Here is a 22,071-nt window from a genome sequence, read left to right as displayed (position 1 = left end):
GGAGGGCTGAAGCTTTAGCTTGGTGGCAGAATGCTCGCCTCACACATGTGAGGCACTGGGTTCGATCCTCAGCACCGCATAAATAAATAAAGGTATTGTGTCCATCTACAACTAAAAAAATAAATGAAATAAATTTTAAAAAAGAATCAATATTTGGAAAACACATGCTAGGGAAGTAGTTCAGGAGTTTTCTATCTTGCCCAAGAACCTCAGTTCAATCCCCAATACCTCATTTAAAAAACAAACAAACACCAAAACACTGTAGTAGTACCTAAAACATGGTAAGCATTACTAAGTGCCATATAATAATATTTTATATTGGCGCACGCCTGAAATCCCAGTGGCTTGGGAGGCAGAGGCAGGAGAATCATGAGTTCAAAGTCAGCCTCAGCAACGGTGAGGCACTACACAACTCAGTGAGACCATGTCTCTAAATAAATACAAAATAGGGCTGGGGATGCAGCTCAGTGGTTGAGTACCCCTGAATTCAATCCCTGATACCTCCCCAAATTTATATAATATTATATATTATGATATTTAATATAATAACATTAAACATAAGCCCATTATTCAAGAAACTTAAAACCATAACTTTTTTCCTTAATCCATCAAGTCCAAGTTTTTAATTCTGTGAATATTTCAACAATAAAAGTGCATTAAAATAGGTTAATATTTATTGTTCAATTAAGGTTTTTTAGGTGTTCCATACTGGGATAATGAGACAAAATGGGTTTATCAAAATTGGATAGTTAAATTATAAAAAAAAAAGGGGGGGGGCTGGGGATGTGACTCAGTGGTACAGCATGTGTCTAGCATTGTACAAGGCCCTGAGTTCAATCCCCAAGAAAAATAAAATAAAATAATAGTAAAGACAGTGTCCAGAAAACACAGCTGTCAATATGCTCCACTAGAAGTTCTTATAACCATCTAAAGAACCTTAGTTTACTTCTGGACATGATATCTTCACCAATACCCTAGGAGTATGGCAGGATTTCTAACTGTCCAACTCATTTATACATTGATTTTTCAGAATTGTTATTTTAAAGAATATTTCTAAAAATATGTTAAAATTTTTCTCTCAAATAATACATGCACATGGTCAAAAAGAGACAAATACATCCTCCAGACCCTGTAACAAATACTTTTGAATTTACATATGCTATATAAATAACATGGACTTTTTAGAAAGAGTTCATAATGACTGCTATAAAAAAAAATCCATGACAATTGCTGGAGGAAAGAAGGGACAGATTATCATGTGATTAAATTCACATAATGGTTAGATAATTTATATTAACATTAAAACCTTCATGAGGAGCAGGGCACGGTAGCGCATGCCTGTAATCCCAGCAGCTCGGGAGGCTGAGACAGGAGGATCAAGAGTTCAAAGCCAGCCTCAGCAATGGTGAGGCACCAAGCAACTCAGTGAGACCCTGTCTCTAAATAAAATACAAAAAGGGGCTGGGGATGTGGCTCAGTGGTCAAGTGCCCCTGAATTCAATCCCTGGTACCTTAAAAAACTTCATGAGGAAAGATTTACTATTTGGGGGGATTATTGTTTTCTGCTACAGAAAAATAAGGTTCATAAAATCATTGTAATATTTTCCTATTAACCAATACAGAATAATTCAAGGAAAATAAAACTGAGAATTTACAACCAAATTCTTATTTGTAAGCTACATAATGTGATAATCTTCTGATTTGGGGCAGAACCACAAATATAGTTATCAAGATAAATATACAGGGGCTGGGGTTGTGGCTCAGTAGTAGAGCGCTTGTCTACCATGTGTGAGGCACTGGGTTCGATCCTCAGCACCACATAAAAAAATAAACAAATCAAAGGTATTGTGTCCACCTACAACTAAAACAGAAATTCTTAAAAAAAAAAAAAAAAAAAAGGGCCGGGGTTGTATCTCAATAGTACAGTGATAGCCTTGCAGTGTAAGACCCTGGGTTCGATCCTCAGCACCACATAAAAATAAGTAAGTGAAACAGAGGTATTGTGTTCAACTACAACTAAAAAATAAATATTAAAAAAAGATAAATATACATATTCCAAAAACACTAAGGTTAGCTTAAGCTTCTTACCAAAATGACTGACTCATCATTACCCAACTTTAGGCTTAGAATTTCTTTTATAAGACAGAAAAAATGAAAACAAGTTATATAACCATTTTGCCTGTATTCACTAGTTGAAAATACATAAATTCAATTTTATGTGTTCTATGACTTACAATATCGCTTTGATGATTGAAAATTGGTCTATTCTACTAAGTGAGATTTGAAAATAGAATTTAGGATAATTGCTGCCTTAGTTACAGTTTCAAAATATTCCCTATTACAAGCACCAACATTTCTATATACTGAAATTTAAATTTTCTAGGTAAAAATGGGTTCACATTTAAATTGAGGGAAGAGGATAATAATTTTTTTATTAAAGTTTAATTGCTTCATCCTTACCAAATTTAACCAATAAGTGCAAATTAATACAATGTATGACCTAAAGGTTTTTTTTTTTTTTTTTTTTTTTAAATAACAATCTCGTATAAAAACAGCATCTAGAGCTGGGGTTATAGCTCAGTGGTGGAGAGCTTGCCTAGAATGTGTGAGGCCCTGGGTTTGATTCAACAACTAAATCGCACTTAATTATTATTATTTTAGTTGTCAATGGACATTTATTTTATTTATTTATATGTGGTGTTGAGAATTGCTAGGCAAGTGCTCTCCCACCAAGCCACAATCCCAGCCCCTAATTCTTATAGAGGTCTTATATGAGACAAGGACTGTTCTCAGTGCTTTTCGTAAGTCAGTCATTCTGTCCTTTTACAGACGTGGAAACTGAAGCATACGAAGTTAATTAACATGCTCAAAATCATACAATTAAGAAATGTTAGGCAAGGCACTGTGGTACTTTCCTGTAATCCCAGGTACTAGAGAAGCTAAGGCAAGAGGATCACAAATTCAAGGCCAACCTGGGCCCTGTCTCAAAATTTAAAATAAATAAATAAATGACACACTGACACACACACACACACACACACACACACACACACACACACACATTTCTTGTTCTTTTCTTTTTTTAAGGGGCTGGGGATGTAGCTCAGTGGTAAAGCACCCTGGGTTCAATCCCCACTGCCACCAAAGAAAGCAATGCAGGAATCTGACCTCTGGCGGTCTGTTCCTACATCCATATTCTTAATACCTTACAATAAACTGCCTCTTGAAATAACGAAAAATAAGAAAACATAAAATGGGAGATTTTAAATCTTTTAATAGAAGACCTAAAGATTAACATAAAGAAGGGGAAACTGAGGTTCTAGGTTCTAGTAATGATCCTTATATCTGATTTTTAAAAATAGACTTATTTTAGTTCATTATTCTGATGTTTATATTCTGTATCTACAGAGTAATAAAGCTATGGAAGGGTTATTTTGAGTATTTCTAGCTTAAGAAAAATAAAAGTCAAATTATTCCTTATTCCTAGAAGTAGTCTAGATGTAGTAATACCTGCCACCAGATAGAGAAACAAATAAAACATACTTTAGTATATGTAACAACATATGACAAAGGCATTTTAATTGCTAAAAGAAAAATAGTTAATAGCAGCACATAAAAGAGAAAACAAAAATACCTACCTGATAAAATATATACCAGATTTATCAAAAATTTAAATGTAAAAAAAAAAATTCAGAGCTGGGATTGTAGCTCAGTTGTTGAGCGTTTGCCTCGCATGTGTAAGATGTGTGTGAGGCACTGGGTTTGATCCTCAGCACCACATTAAAAAAAAAAAAAGGTGAAACTGAGATATCATGTGCAATAAGTGCAAATTAATACAATGTATGACCTAAAGGTTTTTTTTTTTAAATAACAATCTCGTATAGAATTTTTTTTAGTTAAAAAAATTTTTAAAAAAAATTTAAAATATTAAAAGTGCTCTACCACTAAGCCACACCCCCAGTTCTAATATTACTTCTTTTAAACACTGATTATGGGCTGGGGTTGTGGCTCAGTAGTAGAGTGCTTACCTAGCATGTCTAAGGCACTGGGTTCAATTCTTGGCACCACATAAATAAATGAATAAAACAAAGGTCCATCAACAACTTAAAAAAAATTTACAAAACAAAATATCACTGATTATATCACAAATAAAAATCATCAAGAAGCTAGGCCTGGTAGCACACGCCTGTAAGTAGTCTGGGAGGCTGAGGCAGAAGGATCGGGAGGTCAGAGACAGCCTCAGCAACTTAGGCCCTAAGCAACTTAGCAATACCCTATCTCAAAATAAAATATAAAATGTGCTGGGGATATGGCTTAATGGTTAAGTTCCCCTGGGTTCAATCCTCAGTAACAAACAAACATACATCAAGGAAATTGATTGTACAAAAACCTAAAATGTTCACGAATATAAAACACTATTAAAATTCAACAATATTACATAAAATATTAATAATATATGTGTAAGAGTTATTTTCATTAATACACAAAGGGGTCTAATAAAAAAATGAACTGCCTAGTGATGTTTTTAGAAGCAAAGGTTTCCAGGATCTAAAATAAAAATCTTGAAAGAAAATTAAAGCAACTATTCCCACGGCAATGCAAGACAGCCCAAAATCCAGAGAACTCTTTGGGAGATAAAGGTGCAAATAAAAATCTCCGAACATTTTCAACTGGCATAACTGCTTTCCAACTCATTTCAAAATTACCACAAATTAAGAGTAAACAGCATAATCTTTTTTTTTTTTCAAGTTGCAAATAGCTCTTTATTCTTTTTTTTTCTTTTTTTTTTTATTGGTTGTTCAAAACATTATAAAGCTCTTGACATATCATATTTCATACATTAGATTCAAGATGGTTATGAACTCCCAATTTTACCCCAAATACAGATTGCAGAATCACATAGGTTACACATCCACATTTTTACATAATGCCCCATTAGTGATTGTGGTATTCTGCTACCTTTCCTATCCTCTACTATCCCCCCTCCCCTCCCCTCCCATCTTCTCTCCCTACCCCATCTACTATAATTCATTTCTCTCTTTGTTAATTTTCCCATTCCCCTCACAACCTCTTATATGTAATTTTGTATAACAATGAGGGTCTCCCTCCATTACCATGCAATTTCCTTTTCTTCTCCCTTTCCCTCCCACCTCATGTATCTGTTTAGTGTTAATCTTTTCTTCCTGCTCTTCCTCCCTGCTCTGTTCTTAGTTGTTCTCATTATATCAAAGAAGACATTTGGTATTTGTTTTTTAGGGATTGGCTAGCTTCACTAAGCATAATCTGCTCTAGTGCCATCCATTTCCCTGCAAATTCCATGATTTTGTCATTTTTTAGTGCTGCGTAATACTCCATGGTGTATAAATGCCACATTTTTTTTATCCATTCATCTATTGAAGGGCATCTAAGTTGGTTCCACAGTCTAGCAATTGTGAATTGTGCTGCTATGAACATCGATGTAGCAGTATCCCTGTAGTACGCTCTTTTAAGGTCTTCACTTAACAGCAAATTAGCAAATTAATTAACAAAGTAATCTGTTTAATTCATAACAACAACAACAAAAACCAGAAAGATTTAGAAAAAGGCATTCAAGAAATTGAGTCCAAAACTATAATGTAAGAAAAACTGAAGTCACATAGGTGCCCACATGCATGCACGCACATATGGAAACTCATGCATCTCACATGTTTGTAACTGTTTGCAAATCACTGAATCATTGAAAAAAAAAAAAAAGACTTTCAAAAAATGAAAGATTATTATCAATTAAAATGACCATGATAACACAAAAACTGAACAAGTTCCCAAAAGGTTTGAATTAATATATTTTTATTTTGGTTTTTACATTGTGTACCTATGTTTTATATGCATAATAGTTAATAAAATGTTTATATCAATGGTATAGGATTACTATCTAAAAACTTTCACCTGCACTGTTTTCATCATCTTTAACCTGAATTACTACAAAGGTTTAGTAGAACTGGACTCTGCATTAATACTCTTAATTTTTACTTTAGTATTATTTATTTTTACAGTATTGGGGATTAAATCCAGGGGAGCTTACCACTGAAGTACATCCTGAATCTTTTTTTTAAATTTTGAAACAGGGGCTTGCTAAACTACCTTAAACTTGCAATCCTCCTGCCTCAGCCTGTTCCCCTTTAATCAACTGTCCACACAGTAGCCACTATTATCTTTGTAAAAAGTAAATCATACCATGTCATTCCCCTGTTTAAAACCTTTTAATGGGGCTGTGGCTGTGGCTCGGTGGTAAAGCTCTTGCCTTGCATATGTGAGGCACTGGGTTCAATCCTCAGCACCACATAAAAATAAATAAAGATACTGTGTGTTTATCTACAACTAAAAAATAAATGTTTAAAATAAATAAATAAATAAATAAAACCTTTTAATGAGTCAGGTACCTTCCAGTGATCTTAGTAACTTTGAAGGCTGAGATAGAGAGATCTCAAGTTCAAGACCAGCCTCAGCAATTTATGGACTATTTCAAAAATAAAAAATAAAAAGGATTGGGGTATGTAGCTCAGTGGTAAATGGCCTAAGTTCAATTCCCAGTACTCCCCATTTTTTTTTTTTTTTTTAAAGTAAAACCTTTTAATGAGTTGGGTGCAGTGGCACATTGCCTGTAATCTCAGAGAATGAGGTTAGGGAATTGAGGCAGGAGGAATACAAGTTCAAAGCCAGCCTGGGCAACTTATCGAGACCCTGTCTCAAATTCAATTCAAAAATAAATAAAGAAGAAAGAGTGGGGATGCTCAGTGGTACAGTGCTTGCCTAGCATGTGTGAGGCCCTGGGCTCAATCCCCAGTACTGCAAAAGAAACAAATAAATACCCTTCAATGGCACCCTAACACACTTAGAACAAGTCCAAAATCTTTGACCAATAAGTTCCTGTAACTTATCTCACCCCCACCCATCATTCTGACCTCACCTTCTATTGTTCTTTCACTTTCTTCAGTATTCCTGCCACCTTAAGTTTCTTTTAGCTCATGACTTCTATCTCCTTACCATGATTCTTTGCCTGTTAATTTGTAATTCAAATTATCTCAACTAATATTTCACTTTCTCAGACCTTTCCCTGACTCCCCAATCTAAACTGTCTCCTGTTATACTTTCCCACAACACACTGTGCTTTCCCTTCATAATAGCAATATGCATTCACTTAAGTGGATATTTGTTAAATGTGTCACTCCATTACACACTACTCTATGAAGTGAGCATAATCACTACTATAATATCCCCAGAACCTAGCACAATGCCTAGCAATAGATATGAATTCATTATTTTCAGAATGAATAATCCAAATTAGTAGTTATCTCCTTTGGCTGGCACTCAGAAGAAACAACAAAAAATGCAAGACAATTTCAAATCTGAAATTTATAATTAGTCAACCACATATTGGTACTATTATTCTATTTATTGATACCATCCAGAGGTTGGTAAATCTGACATAAAGGGAAATACTCCAATTGCATAAATTTTTTTTCTTTTACAATACTGAGGCCTGAAGACAGGCACACTGTACCACTAAGCTACATCCCCAGTTCTTTTAATTTTTTATTGTGAGACGAGATGTCACTAATTTACTCAAGCTGGCTTTGAACTTGGGATTCTCCTATCCTCAGCCTCCCAAGTAGCTGGTATGATAGGCATGTGTCAACAAGCCCAGCTCACATACAATTTCTATTGTCTCCACACCAGGGTGTAAACTTATACACTTGTTTTTTGTTTGTTTGTTTTTATACTGGGGATATAACCGAGGGGCACTTAACTACTGAGCTACATCCTCAGCCCCTTTTAATTTTTTATTTTGAGGGTTTCGCTAAACTGCTGAGGCTGGCTTTGAACTTATGGTGCTCCTGCCCCAGCCTCCTGACTTACTGGGATTACAGGTGTGTGCCACCATGCCCAACTGGTATAAACTTAAAGACAAAAATTTGGAGCCAGGCACAATGACACATGCCTGTAATCTCAGCAACTCAGGAAGCTGAGGCAGGAGGACAGCAAGTCCAAGGGCAGCTTGAGCAGCTTAATGAAGTCCCAGGCAACTTAGTGAGACCCTGCCTCAAAAAATAAAAAGGGCTGGGGATGTGGCTCAGTGGTAAAGCGTCCCTGGGTTAAATTCCCAGTAGCCCCTATAAAAAAAATAAAATCAAGAATAAATTCTAGGGGCTGGGGATGTGGCTCAAGCGGTAGCGCGCTCACCTGGCATGCGTGCGGCCCGGGTTCGATCCTCAGCACCACATACAAACAAAGATGTCCGCCGAATAAAAAATAAATATTAAAAAATTCTCTCTCTCTAAAAAAAGAATAAATTCTAAATATAGCTGCTTAAATTTATAGGCAAAAATAGGGGTTTCCTATTTTAACATCTTTTATCAAGTACCCTATATTCATCACACAAAATTCTTTTTTTTTTTTTAATTTTATATTTACTTTTTAGTTTTCGGCAGACACAACATCTTTGTTTGTATGTGGTGCTGAGAATTGAAGCTGGGCCGCATGCACAGCCCCCATCACACAAAATTCTTATCTTACTAAACAACTTGTTATGTCTTTGTGATTTTCATATCAAAAGCAAAAATACAGGGTTGGGGTTGTAGCTTGGTGGTAGAGATGCTTGCCTAGCACACATGAGGCACTGGGTTTGATCCCTAGCACCATATAAAAAAAGTAAATACATACAAAAAAGCAAGAATATAGGAGGGTACAGTGGTGCATGTCTGTAATCCCATCGGCTCAGGAGCTGAGGTTGGAGGATGGTGAGTTCAAAGCCAGTCTCAGCAATGGTGAGGTGCTTAGCAACTCAGTGAGAACCTGTCTCTAAATAAAATACAAAAAAATAAGTCTGGGAACATGGCACAGTGGTTGAATACCTCTGAGTTGAATCCCTGGTACCCACCCCCCCACAAAAAAGCAAGAATATTACAACTAAGAATATTCTACTTATCGTTTTATTTATTTATTTTTGGAGCTGGGGAATAACACGAGTCTTTCATGCTAAGCATGTGCCCAGCCACTGGGCTAAACACACCCCACCGCCATTTTTATTTATTTATTTTGTGGTGCTGGGGATTAAATCCAGGGCCTTGTGCGTGTGATACCAGCACTCTACCAACTAAGCTATATCCCCAGCCCCGCCCCCACCATTTTTATTAACTTAATAAATATCAGGAACATCTGCACAAGGTACTATGCTAAGTTTTAATAGTGGTGACTATAATCACCACAGCAATAAAGTCAGTAAAACTACTCCCTGATCTAAAAAAATTAGACAATCTATCGAACAGAAAAATGAAGTTCACAAAATAATGATGAAAGTAGCCAGAGAGCCGAAGGAACACAAATAAAATACTTTCTTCAAGAAAGAAATTCAGTTGAGTTTTGCAGAGGAATGGGAGTAAAACTTCTAGAGATATGATGAATAGAACAAACACAGACAAACCTTCTAGTCCTTTTTCAAATAGGAAAATACAGAATATAATGTCACAAAATAAGTTATAAACAGCTGTGTTTCAAGCCTAGAAATCCCACAGTTGCCAAAAATTAAGAAAATATAAACTTGAAAACAGCTGGGAAGAAAGAAATAGAATACTTCATACGTCTGAATGACTTCATGCTAGAATAGCAAAGATCAGAAAAGAGTTCACGTAGCATATTCTATAAGCAAAGGAACGTAAAAATTAACTGCCTGCCCAAAGACAGGAGCAAAAAGTCCCCCATGAGAAACTGAAGCCTACAGATTTAGACTCATGAGTTTGCAGCAAAAATTCATATTATCTAGATGATTTACCAACAATAAATGCAGAAACTGGCATTAACAGTTGGTCAGAAACCAATGAAACCCATAAAGTCATCACAGACAAATACAAAAACGCCAGGTATTGAGGGGTAATGAAAATGTTTTATATATTCATCAGTGAAGTTTAGATTGTGGGAAACTGCAGAGTTTATAGGACAAAGGAAACTATTTCTTCAAAAAATGAATTGCTAAGAAGACAAAACAAAAATTAAAAGTGAAATATAAAGAGAAACTTCAGCAATATAGCAGTTGGGCTAGATGGTGCACACCTATAATCCCAGCTACTTGGAGGCTAAGATATGAGGATCACAAGTTTGAGGCCAGCTTGAACAATTTAGCTGTCTCACAATTTAAAAAAAAAAAAAAAAGGGGGGCCACAAGTGAAGCCCCATTGTAGAGCAATTGCCTAGCATGTGCAAGACCCTACGTTCATTCCCTAGTATCGCAAAAGAAACCAAAAGATAGACAGATATACTAATCGCTTAAGGTGTGGAACTTACCTGGATCCTTATCCAAACAAGTAAACTGAAAAATACATACAAATTTGACATCTGAGTCAACTAAAAATTTGGACAATGACTGGATATTTAATAAATTATGGAATCACCATTAAGCTTTCTCAGGCATAATAGTATAATGGATATCAAAATATTTACAGATGAAATGATATGGTGTCTAGATTTACTTACAAACACAAGAAAGGGGGAAAAGGGTGAAAAAATAGATTCAGTGACAAGACTGGCTAAGAACTGGTAATCTTTTTAAGCTCGGTGGTGGATAAATAAGAATTCATTATTCTGCTCTACACTGGCATATACTAAAATTTTTTCCATCAACATTTTTCTTTAAAGCCTTACAAAATATCCTTTATCTCTATAATAAAGTAATATTTTAATAAGCATGTTATCTTCACTTACAAGATTCTTTTATTCTTGTGATCTAATCTCCAAATGTTCTCTCTCAGGCCATTTGTATTTTCTTACAAACAATTCTTTGTTGTTGTACTAGTAGTAGATAGACAGCATGTCTTTCCTTATTTTTATGCAGTGCTAGGTGCCTCACATATGCTAGGTAAGCGTTCTGCCACTGAGCTATTGCCCCAGCCCTACAAACATAATTTCAATAAATAATTTTTATTTATTTTATCCATAAATTTCAGTAAGTTAATTTTTTTCCTAAAACACAATTTCTGTCTGATTAGCATGGCATTAAATAAGTTATTTTACATTTTAAAAAGCTATTCCACGATCTATGAACTGGGGTTGTGGCTCAGTGGCAGAGCACTTGCCTCACACATGTGAGGCACTGGGTTAGATCCTCAGCAACTAATAAAAACAAATAAAAAACAAACTAAAGGTACTGTGTTCATCTACAACTAAAGAAAAGAAAATTTAAAAAAAAAAAAAGCTATTCCACAATTTAAAAAGCTATTTTTCTCCTTCCTATTGTATCAATAGTTGTTTGCCCTTCCTAATTTTAGCTTGCTTTCTTTCACCATCCTAATTTTTAGCTTTCTCATACGTTTCTTTATTTGGCTAGCTAATGAATTAAATATTAGATAAATTACCTATTTTTAAAGGACTTAGTTCTCATTCATGCTGACTTTAAAAAAATCAGTAGTCAGGCTATTTCCCTCTTAGTACAACTTTGTGTCCAAGATAACTGACCTCCCTCCTCCCAATATTGAATCCACGACCTCCTGCAGATTAAGACATGCTCTATCATTGAGCTACATCCCCAGCCCCAAGATATTTTACTATTAAAAATTCTACTTGTCTTTTTTGGTACTGGGGATTGAATCCAGGGGCTCTTTACCCTTGAGTTACATCATTAGTCTGTTTTATTTTTTATTTTAAAACAGGGTCTCGCTAAAGTGCTGAGACTGGCCTCAAACTGTGATCTTCCTGTCTCAGCCTCTTGAATTGCTGGGGTTACAGGCACATGCCACAGCACCCACCTACTACTTTCTTTTTTTAAATACATTTTTTTCTGCTTACCAAAGTTAATATATGGCCCCCCAAAAATCCAAGTATTAGAAAAATATATTTTAAAAGTATATATACGCACATTTCTAAAAATGACTGCAATCCTATACTTGAGTAAATATTAAAATTTTCTTGTGTTCCTCTTGATTTTTCAGCACAGAGTAACATACATATTAAAAACACATAGCAGATTATGCTTTCATATTACTTTACAACAAGTAAATTACTTTCTATTTTCCCCAACTGCTCTGTGCTCTGGCATCTCTAGTCCAGGATATACAGAATTCTCATTTTTAAAAAATTTTTATTCTAATCTGTTATATATGACAGCAGAATGCATTATAGTTCATATTACACATATAGAACACAATTTTTCATATCTCTGGTTGTATACAAAGTATAGAATCCTCATACTTAATGCCTACAATACAATATTCCATTTCTAATTGATTAGAATATAGTTGTCTTTGATTTCTGCTGCATTGAATAAACATCAGTCACATTTTCTGTACTCTCAACAAACATTTCTACAGGAAAATTCTTTAAATGGTATTGTGGATTAAAGTGTATGAGTGATTTGAATTTTTAAACCTTGACAATCTGATAGGTGAATACTGAATACTATTTTTAAAATATTTTTCTTTAAGCCCAACACAAATACAAAAGAGTACACAACTCAAATTTTAAACTCAAAGTTTAATAAATTTTCACAAAGTAAATACACAGCATCCAGATCAGAATCCCCAAGGTCTCCCCTCATGGTCCTAGATAGTCACTGTTCTACCAGGGTAACCTCTCCTAACTTCCAACACCTTAATTTTGGCTCCTTTTGAGAGTCTATAAATGGAATCATAAAGTATACATATACTCACAGTTTCCAAACGATGCAACAAGGTACCTTGGTGCACTGTAGGACATTTTAGATCTGAGAGAAATAATATTCAACATCTGTATCACGTTGTACCAACTCAGACTGTTACCCTTACTTTCATTGATATCTTTAAGAAGCTGTTTTCAGTTATTGCTGTGATAAAAATGTGCAAAAATATGGAACAGGAAATGAGTGTTGATGTTCATCTGATTCTAAGGTTTTGAGATGTTGTACAGTGCCCAGCAATCACAAACATCCCATTAATAATTGTGATTGTTACCCCCCCGCACACACACACATGCACACACAATGTTTTGTTTCCATATGTCCTGTAGAATTGCCACATAGTACAAATTAATCTGTCCTTCATGTTTTATACCTGGGTGCCTCCTTTCATCACTACTCCTGTGTTTGGGGGCTTTTATTAAATAAGATAAAGGTTACTTGAACATACGCACTGTCATATGGGATATTCTATTTGAAAACTGGGATAACTACTAAGTGCCTCAACGGTAGCATATACAATATGGATACACTGGTCTATGAGGTAATTCACATACAATGGGACGAAGCTGGACATGGAGAGATTTCACTGTACTATTCAGAACAGCAAACTATTTAAAATTTATGAATTGTTTACTTTTGGAATTTTCCATTTAATATTTTTAGATCATGGCAGATCACAGGTAACAAAAACCACAGAAAGTGAAATCTCAGAGAGAGACTACTGTACTGTGATTGATTTATTTTACTCGCTAACATTTGTGAAACTTGTCTATCTTAGTTCAAGTAGTTGTTCATTCATTTTCAGTGTATGACTATTTCAGAATTTATTAATTCTCCTATTGATGAGAATTTGGAAAATTTCCACTTTTTGGTTATTATGAAATTTTGCTATGAAAATTTCTACGTATGTAGATCTTAAAGTGGAATTAATGAATTATAGGATGTATATATACAGGCATATACTTTCAGTTTTAGTAATGTTAGTTATCCAAAATGATATATCAATTTACACTCCTACTAACACTATACAAGTTTTTATTGTTCCATATCAACAATTTTTTTCTTTCTCTGTAATCATTTTGATGAGTGTATGGTGAAAAAATACTTCCCTGAAGATGAAATGAGACTAAGTAACTAATTGGCCTTTGAATATTCTCTTTCTTGAATGCCTATTAAAGTTCTCTCAGTATTTAAAAAAAAAAAACAAAAAAACTTTTTTTAAAAAATGAGTTATTTTTCTTTGCTATTAATTTGTATTTCTTTAGATGCATATGGCTCCTGTCAGATATATGTACTGCAAATATCTTCCACCATTCTGTGGTTTGGCTTTTCACTTTCTTAAGGTATTTTTTGATGAACAGATGTTTTGGATTTTAATATAGTCATTTTTTAAAAAAACTTTCTTTACAGTTAGCTGATTTGTATTCCATTTAATAAATCTCTGATGACATAACAGAAAATTTTTTCTTATAAAACTATTAGCCAGGTATGGTGGCGCATGCCTGTAATCCCAGCTCCTCAAGAGGGTGATGCAGAAGGATCACAAGTTCAAAGTTAGCCTCAGCAACTTGGTGAGCCTAAGCAACTTAACAAGACCCTGTCTTAAAATAAAAAAGGGCTGGGGATGTGGCTTAGTGGCTAAGCATTCCTGGATTCAATCCCTGGTTTAAAAACAACAAGAAAAACAAAAAACTCAAAACTATTTTATTTTTCACATTTATATCAGCAATTCATTTGGAAATGATTTTTTTATATGGTGTGAGGTAAGATTAAGATATCTTTTCTCTCCTCACAGATACCAAACTGACCAACACCATTTCTTTGACCTTCCTTTCCCCATTGTACTGTGTCTCTTTTATCATAAAGCAAGTGACATATCAGTCTTTTTCTGAACTATTTTTGTTTCACTGCTGCCAATACTACACTATCTTAATCTTTTTTTCATACTTTTAAAAGTATTACTGCTAGGTATTTGGTGGTGTAAGTCCCACAGATTTTGTTCTTTCATCTTTTTGACTGCCTTGGCTTGATCTGGCATTTGAATCTGCATTTCAGTTGTGCATCCTTTGATGATTACTGAGCATTTTTCCTCATATAAGCTAGCCAGTTCAAGTTCTTTGGACATGAGGTAGTTTGCCTTTTTCATACTGATTTGATCTTTCTGTATTAGGAAAGCTGTCTTTTTCCTGTTAAATCCCACCTATTTTTAAAAAAAAATGTATTAAAAAGTATCAATTTTATTTTCCCTTCTTGGTTTTTAGTTTCATGCTTAGAAAAGTCTTCTCCATGCCAAGATGGCAGTACAATGTTGACAAGATAAGTAGCAGAGGTATTAACCTCTTTATAAATTTTTTAAAATGCTTTACATTTTTATAATTTGTAAATTACCTTAAAAACAATTTGTTTCAAAGCTGGGCCCAGTGGTACATGACTGTAATCCCAGCAACTCGGAAAGCTGAGGCAGGATTGCAAATTCAAAGCCAGCCTCAATGACTTAGCAAAACCCTGTCCCAAAAAAATTAAAAAGACTGGGATGTAGATCAGTGGTTAAATGCCCCTGGGTTCAATCCTGGTACCAAAAAAAAAAAAAAAAACCCAAAAAACTTTCAAGAAGACATTTCAGCCATTTCCCTCTGTAAAATATACTGACCCAATAATTTATTCTAACACTTCCAAGGTTTCAATAGCCATATTTATTTATTTATTTATTTTTGAGAGAGAGAGAGAGAGAATTTTAATATTTATTTTTCAGTTTTCGGCGGACACAACATCTTTGTTTGTATGTGGTGCTGGGGATCGAACCCGGGCTGCACACATGCCAGGCAAGCGCGCTACCGCTTGAGCCACATCCCCAGCCCTCAATAGCCATATTTAAATCTTTCAATTCATGTGGAATTCATTTTGGTACATAGTATGATACCTCCAAATTTGTGACAATCATTTTTTGCAAACTTACCTCTATACCCTGGTTGTTAACTCTTTCCTTCTGTTCTCAGAGAAAAGATGTATTTCTTTCCCCAATGTCAAATTAAGACTAATTCCTTAATTTATGAATGATGAAAGAGGAAAGACCAAAAAGGTCCAAGACTCATTATTTAATGCTTCTGCTCCTTAATCTATTTTCTGCCTAACTAGTATATTCAGTCTCTCACTCTCTTTATCTCTCTCCCTTCCCTTCTTCAGGAGCAGTCAACATTCCTATTTCTTGACCTTCTATTCACTGCACAGCCTTCTTTACTAGTATTTTGCTACTATGCCTTCATCTGAAACTACTGACCAAAATTAATATTGTGACATTGGAATACACCAATCAAGAACATAGGGAGGGGTTGGGGTAGCTTAGTGGTAGAGCACTTGCCTAGCATGTGTGAGGCACTGGGTTTGATCCTCAGCACCATGTAAAAATAAATAACGGTATTGTGTCCATCTAAAACTAAAAATATTTTCAGGGCTGGGGTTGTGGCTCAGTGGTAGAGCGCTAGCCTAGCATGTGTGAGGCCCTGGGTTCGATCCTCAGCACCACATAAAAATAAACGAAAAAATAAAGGTACAATACCTTTGTGTCCAACTACAACCAAAAAATGCATATTAAAAAAATGTATTTTTAAAAAAATATGGGGGGGGGCCTGGAGTTGTGGCTAAGTGGTAGAGTGCCTGCCTAGCATGCAAGAGGCACTGCATGTTCGATCCTCAGCACCACATAAATGTAAAATAAAGATATTGTGTCCACCTAAAACTTAAGAATACAATATTAAAAAAAAAAAAATAGGGGGGTTGGAATTGTGGGTCTGTGGTGGAGCGCTTGCCTTGCACAAATGAGGTACTTGGCTTGATTCTGAGCACCATATAAAATAAATAAATAAAATAAAGGTACTGTGTCCATCTACAACTAAAAAAAAAAAAAAAAAAAAAACCACACACACACACACACACACACACACAAGGATATTCCCCCCCAGAGGGAAATTTTTAAAAATATTTTTAATTTATCAATGGATCTTTATTTCATTTATTTATATGTGGTACTGAGAATTGAACCCAATGCCTCACACATGTAGCCAAGCGTTTTACCACTGAGCCACAACCCCAGACCTGAACATATGGAAATTTTTTATTCCAAAAATACTACGGTATTTTGTCTATGACTATGCCTACTGATGGAACTAGGGATTATAGAAGAGAACTGATTTTTTCTTTGGCTCTTAAGTGGAGAAAACTGTAAGCAATTCATTTTCTAAAAGTTCTACAAGTTGGGCAGGGAATGAGTATCTATATTTATGTGTGGACTTAAAGTGCTTAAAAAATGTATTATGTGTGAGTACAGTATTTAAATATCCTTCTTATATCTCCATTAAAGAATGGAATCCTGAGCTGGGAATAGTGGTGCAGGCCTGTAATCCCAGTGACTTGGAAGGTTAAGGCATCAAGTTAGAGGTCACCCTCGGCAAATTAGTGAGGCCCTAAGCAACTCAGTGAGACCCTGACTCAAAATTTTAAAAATAATAATAGTAAAAAAAGAATGGAATGCTGATTGACTTTCTCTGTATTTCTATAGGTGTTCATAAAAAATTAGTTCTATAATATCTTCCATTAAAATAAACTACTACCTGAAGATACAAATTCTTTCCAAGCAAAAAAGCAAAGTACTCAGAAACTAAACCCTAGATTTGAGAACTTGACTCAATTACTTAACTTTCTCAGGGTCATACTCTACTTCACACAGTTTAATTGTGAGGCTAAGACAATATAGGTCAAAACACTTAACACAGTTCCAGGCACATATCAAATACCTTCGTTCACTTTAGCACAGTACCATATTCACAATAATATACAACCAGTAAGGAGTAAAGTGTGACTGGCATGGAAGTGCACGCCTGTAATCCCAGGGACTCACCTGTAATCGTATAGCAACTTCAAGGCCAATTTAGGCAATTTAGCAAAACCCTGTCTAAAAAAATACAAAGGACTGTAGAGGATAGTGGTAAAGCACCCTTCGTTCAATCCCCAGTTGTTTGTTTTTTTTTTTTTTAAGGAGTAAAAGCGTACCCCAAAGAAGCAATTTCAAAACTTTGTGAACTATGTAAGACAGAAAATGTGGCAAAGCACCATCTGTTCATACCAGCTAATAATAATCTTCAAAGGAAAACCTTCAATTAAAAGTAAAAGTTACTAAAAATGCCCAAATATTTTGAAGACATTCAAATAGCAAAACTAAATTCCCAGTGATTTCCTCTAAAAAGTGTACATGATATGAATACACATGATTTAATAAAATGGACAGAGACAGCACTCACAAAACTGCAGTTGTCCAGTTTGAGAAAGATCTAATTTGTTCTTGGGGAGGAATTTACCTTAAATGAACAGAATTTCCTTACCTCTATACAAAAGTAAACCAATGTATCAAGGAATTTGAAAGGAGGGAAATTTTCCTCTAAATCCAAACATAATAATATGCATAGCCAAAATTAACCTTCTCCAAATAATGGGGGGGACACATTTTAATTGTTAAAATTAGGACAAAGAGACTGGATTTAGCAGAATGCAGTATGCCAGCTGCTAATCCTGAAAAAATATTCCGAGGGTGGAGAAAGAAGGCAATCTTCCCAATAAAACTTCCATAACACACCATACAGATACATGAACATACACATCTGTTAAATATCAGTTTACACTGTCCCAGCCAATTCACAAATCAAGAAGAAGTATAATCAAGAAGTAGTATTTAAGATTTAAAAAAATAAATCCTATTCTACTTCTAGTTACATTTTTGCGAGGCAGCTACTGGTGACTAGGGGTTATCCATGCTGATTCAAGGCAAGCACTGAATAATAAATCCAGTGTTCACATTCAAATGTGGAGGGGCAGAGGAAAAGGGAGGCTCCGAGTTCATAAAGTTCTCCTCCCTCTGAAAACACTGCAAAAATTGTCTAAGAACACTTACCCTTGAAACTCCTTGGAGACTTTTTGTTCAGAGATTTTTGAGGGGGAGCGACATAGGAATGCTGCACGATTGCAACTTTCAAATACATAATTTAAATTTCTAAAGTTTTTTTTTTCTTTCAGGAAATTTCACCCCTTCCTTTTTAAAGAGTGGATCAACACTCTCATATTAATAAAATCCCCAATTCAACACCAAATGTCAACCAAAAAATTCGGAGCTTTAAAGTACATGCAAATAAAGCACACAGACTATTTCCAATACCCAACTCCCTTCCAATTGGGATCAAAAAGAAGAAAGGAAGCAACGCGAGGCGTGGGGGGGGGGGGGATACTTGGGAAAGAAGGGCAATGGAGGTGAGAAAGTGGAAGGGATGGGGAGGAGCAGAGCAAAAACTCCAGCTGATGCTGATACTTAACTGAAAGAACAGAATGGAAAATATCTGAAAATACAGAAGAGGAGGATGGGACAGAGGCGCAACAGAGGAAGTCCACGCAAAAGGCCTACTCCAGGGGGCCACTGTGTAGAAGGGAACACCAAAATGGGGTAACACTCATTAGGAAGAAATATCAAGACTCTAAAGTTTAGGAGAGAGAGGATGAGAAGAGAGAGTGTTTCCTGTATTGGAATCGTGGATACCGCATCAGACGTCTCGGCGGCTAGCCCGCTACGAGGGGTGAGGGGTTAACTGCGGGGGTTCGCAGACGTGGAAGGGGGTGCGGCTCCAGAGGTTGCGGCAGGAGAGCCCGGAGCAGCCAGCGGTCCGTACCTTATAGTAAACATCGAACTGGATGTTCTCGGGCAAGGAGCGGATGTCTCGGCGGGAGCGGATGTAGTTGTCCACGACCGCGGAGATGGCGGTGTTGTACAGAGTCTCTGGGATCCACTCTAGTTCCACGGCCGCCATCTTCCTTCCCTCCTCCTCCGCCTCCTCCGCCTCCTCCTCCCGAAGGCCCCCGCCTCCCTCCGTAGCGAACTCCTCTGCGGCCCCGGAGGATTCGGAGGGGCGGTGGCAGCCACGCGGGCACACAGTAGAAGGGCACGGCAGCCCTGGCTCCTAGGGGGCGAGCTGCAGGGAAGCGGCAGCAGACGCAGGAGCGGGTAGAGAGCGGGACAGGGAGCAGCAGACAACCGGGCCGAAGCCTCACATTCCGGGTTTGAGAGGAACCCGGGTTCCGTCCCAGCGCCGATCTCTGCAGGGGCGGGACTGCGTGTGCGGCGTCATGACGTCAGCGCCACGCCGATGCGCTGGAGGGAAGGAATGCGGCAGGCGGAAAACTTGGGAAGAAAGAGCAACGTCCCTCCCACACACATCCTACTTTTTGAGGGGCCTGGGATGAGGGTAGATGCGAAACTCTGCCCAGGGATAAACTATTACAAGTTTTTAACCCTCCATTATGAATCACTCGAGTTCTTCAGCAAAATTCTGTATCGGGTTTCTTGGACGCGGATCCTTTTGAGTTTCAGGTAAAAGTTTGGATCCTCTCCCTAGAAAAGTACACAGTAATCCATACGTTGAAAATTATGCATTCAGGGAATTCACAAATCGAAATCCTTCCTTAGCCAAAGTCCTAAACCCAAGTTAAGAAACCGCTGTCCAGGAACTAGAGATTATGAGGGAAGGGATTGCTTTTGATTGTATGACCTATTCGCCCCGTTGGAACTTTTATCACTCTTCTTAATCCAAATAAAATTTACAAAAATAAAAAAAGAATAGGAGTCGCTCTAGAAGAATTGGGTAGAAAGATTATCCTGATTATGGCTGACAGAAAGACAACTGTAGTGGTAAGATTTTTAAAAAGGCTCATTCGTGTCTATGAGAGGACTTAATGATAGAAATTAACATTTCAATCTTCTTCCAGGATTAACAGTCTTTAAAGGATTATCGAATAAATGGGAGTCCTTATTTCAGCTGCTTTCCTTCCTCCGCCTGAAAGTCTGCTATAAATGTAGTTTAATTTTATAAGTCTGTGATTTGAAGAACTTGCAACATCTTTCTGTTGTAGGAATTTAACAAGGAAATTATTGCCATTGCTGTGGATGACACTATCTCATAGTCACTCTATAACAATGTAAATACTGAAGCCAGCAATAATAATAACCTGATATTTAGCTGTAAAAGAAATGGAAGGGGTTCTTTAAATTTACCCTTCACCCAGGTATTTCAGTTAATAACAGTGGTTAGATAACTTAGTGAAAGAAAGAAATATGCCATGCCATAGCACAGGCCTTAATCCCAGCTACTCTGGAGACTAAAACTGGAAGATTACAATTTGGAGGACAGCCTGGGCAATTTAACGAGAGACCCTGTCTCAGAAAAGATGGGGGGGTGGCCACGGAGAAGCTGCATATAACTCAGTGGTATAGCACCCCTGGGTCCAATCCCCAGTACCAAAAAAAAAAAGAAACACATTTAGTCTTCAGTCTATACTAGTTCTTACTTTATAATCCTAATTTTATGAACCTAAAAAAGATGGATGGCAAATGTAGCAAGAAAAAAATTATAAATGCCAAATTACATTTTAATTTCAGATAAACAAGTAGTTTTTAAATATAAATGTTTCCATTATGTTAAGCCAAATAAGCCAAAATTAGAAGGTGGAGGGGCTTAAATTTTCTCATATGTGGAAACTAGAGAAGGAAAAGAAAGGTGTGAGGGGATGTAGCTCAGTGGTAAGAGTGCTTGCCTATCATGCTGTGGGTTCTGGGCTCAAAAAAGAGAGAGAGACATTGTCCTTTAATCCTTAATCCTTTCTTCACTGCTTTGAGACTGAGAGTTATTAAAATGTGTGAGATGGACTTAGAAACACTGGACAAGATGAGACAGACGGGCCAAAATGATGAGGCCACTGAGAAACAATTTACCGGGAGGGTTAAATGAGTCAGGAGTATTAGACTGGCATCTATACAGAGGGCCAAGGGTCAAAGGGGAGAATTAACTCCTGAATTAGAATCCATCTGGAGGCTTAGACCCTTGAGAACTGGTGAAATGAGAAACCAGTAGAAATTAGGCCATTTTTATTGTAGACTGTCCTCAACTGATGGAAGAAAGGTTGTCCTTTGCACTCCAGAAAATTAAGTCTGCCAGAGCTCAGATTTGAACTCAGTCATTATACTGTGCTGTTGTTCATATTTTGAACTACAGCATAGAATCTGAGTTTCTGGTGATCAGGACCAGATCAAAAAAGGGCTTATTATGCTGCAAGTGGCCTTGGACTTTATCTTGGAGACAATATGGAAGTAAAAGAATCAGACTTGTGTGTCAGAAAGATGACAAGTCAGGTGTGGTAGTTCATGCTTGTAGTCCCAGGTACTGGGGAGGCTGAGGCAGGAGGATCATTTGAACCCAGGAGTAAGGAGACACTACCTCAAAAAAAAAAAAGAAGAAAAAGAAGCCAGGCATGGTAGCACATGCCTATAATACAGTGGCTCAGGAGGCTGAGGCAGGAGGATT

At 36.5% G+C, this 22,071-nt stretch overlaps 1 protein-coding gene across 2 annotated transcripts in view; it reads right to left on the bottom strand.

The window, feature by feature from the left end:
* The window catches only part of Appbp2 (amyloid beta precursor protein binding protein 2), a 54,227-nt gene extending 34,419 nt beyond the window's left edge, over positions 1-19,808 (bottom strand). The window contains exon 1 of one of the 2 annotated variants that reach the window (XM_076869647.1): positions 19,387-19,808. In XM_076869647.1, the coding sequence (XP_076725762.1) occupies positions 19,387-19,524 (138 nt within the window). In that variant the 5' untranslated portion in view covers positions 19,525-19,808. Of the gene's footprint in view, positions 1-18,620; positions 18,657-19,386 lie in introns of those variants that run through there. The other variant, XM_076869648.1, reaches the window with a different exon arrangement.
* Positions 19,809-22,071: the final 2,263 nt, after the last annotated feature.

Source organism: Callospermophilus lateralis, chromosome 11 (genome assembly GCF_048772815.1).
Source record: "Callospermophilus lateralis isolate mCalLat2 chromosome 11, mCalLat2.hap1, whole genome shotgun sequence".
Classification (NCBI taxonomy): domain Eukaryota; kingdom Metazoa; phylum Chordata; class Mammalia; order Rodentia; family Sciuridae; genus Callospermophilus; species Callospermophilus lateralis.
Note: the sequence above shows the minus strand (reverse complement) of the source record. Positions and strands in the feature narration are given on the sequence as shown.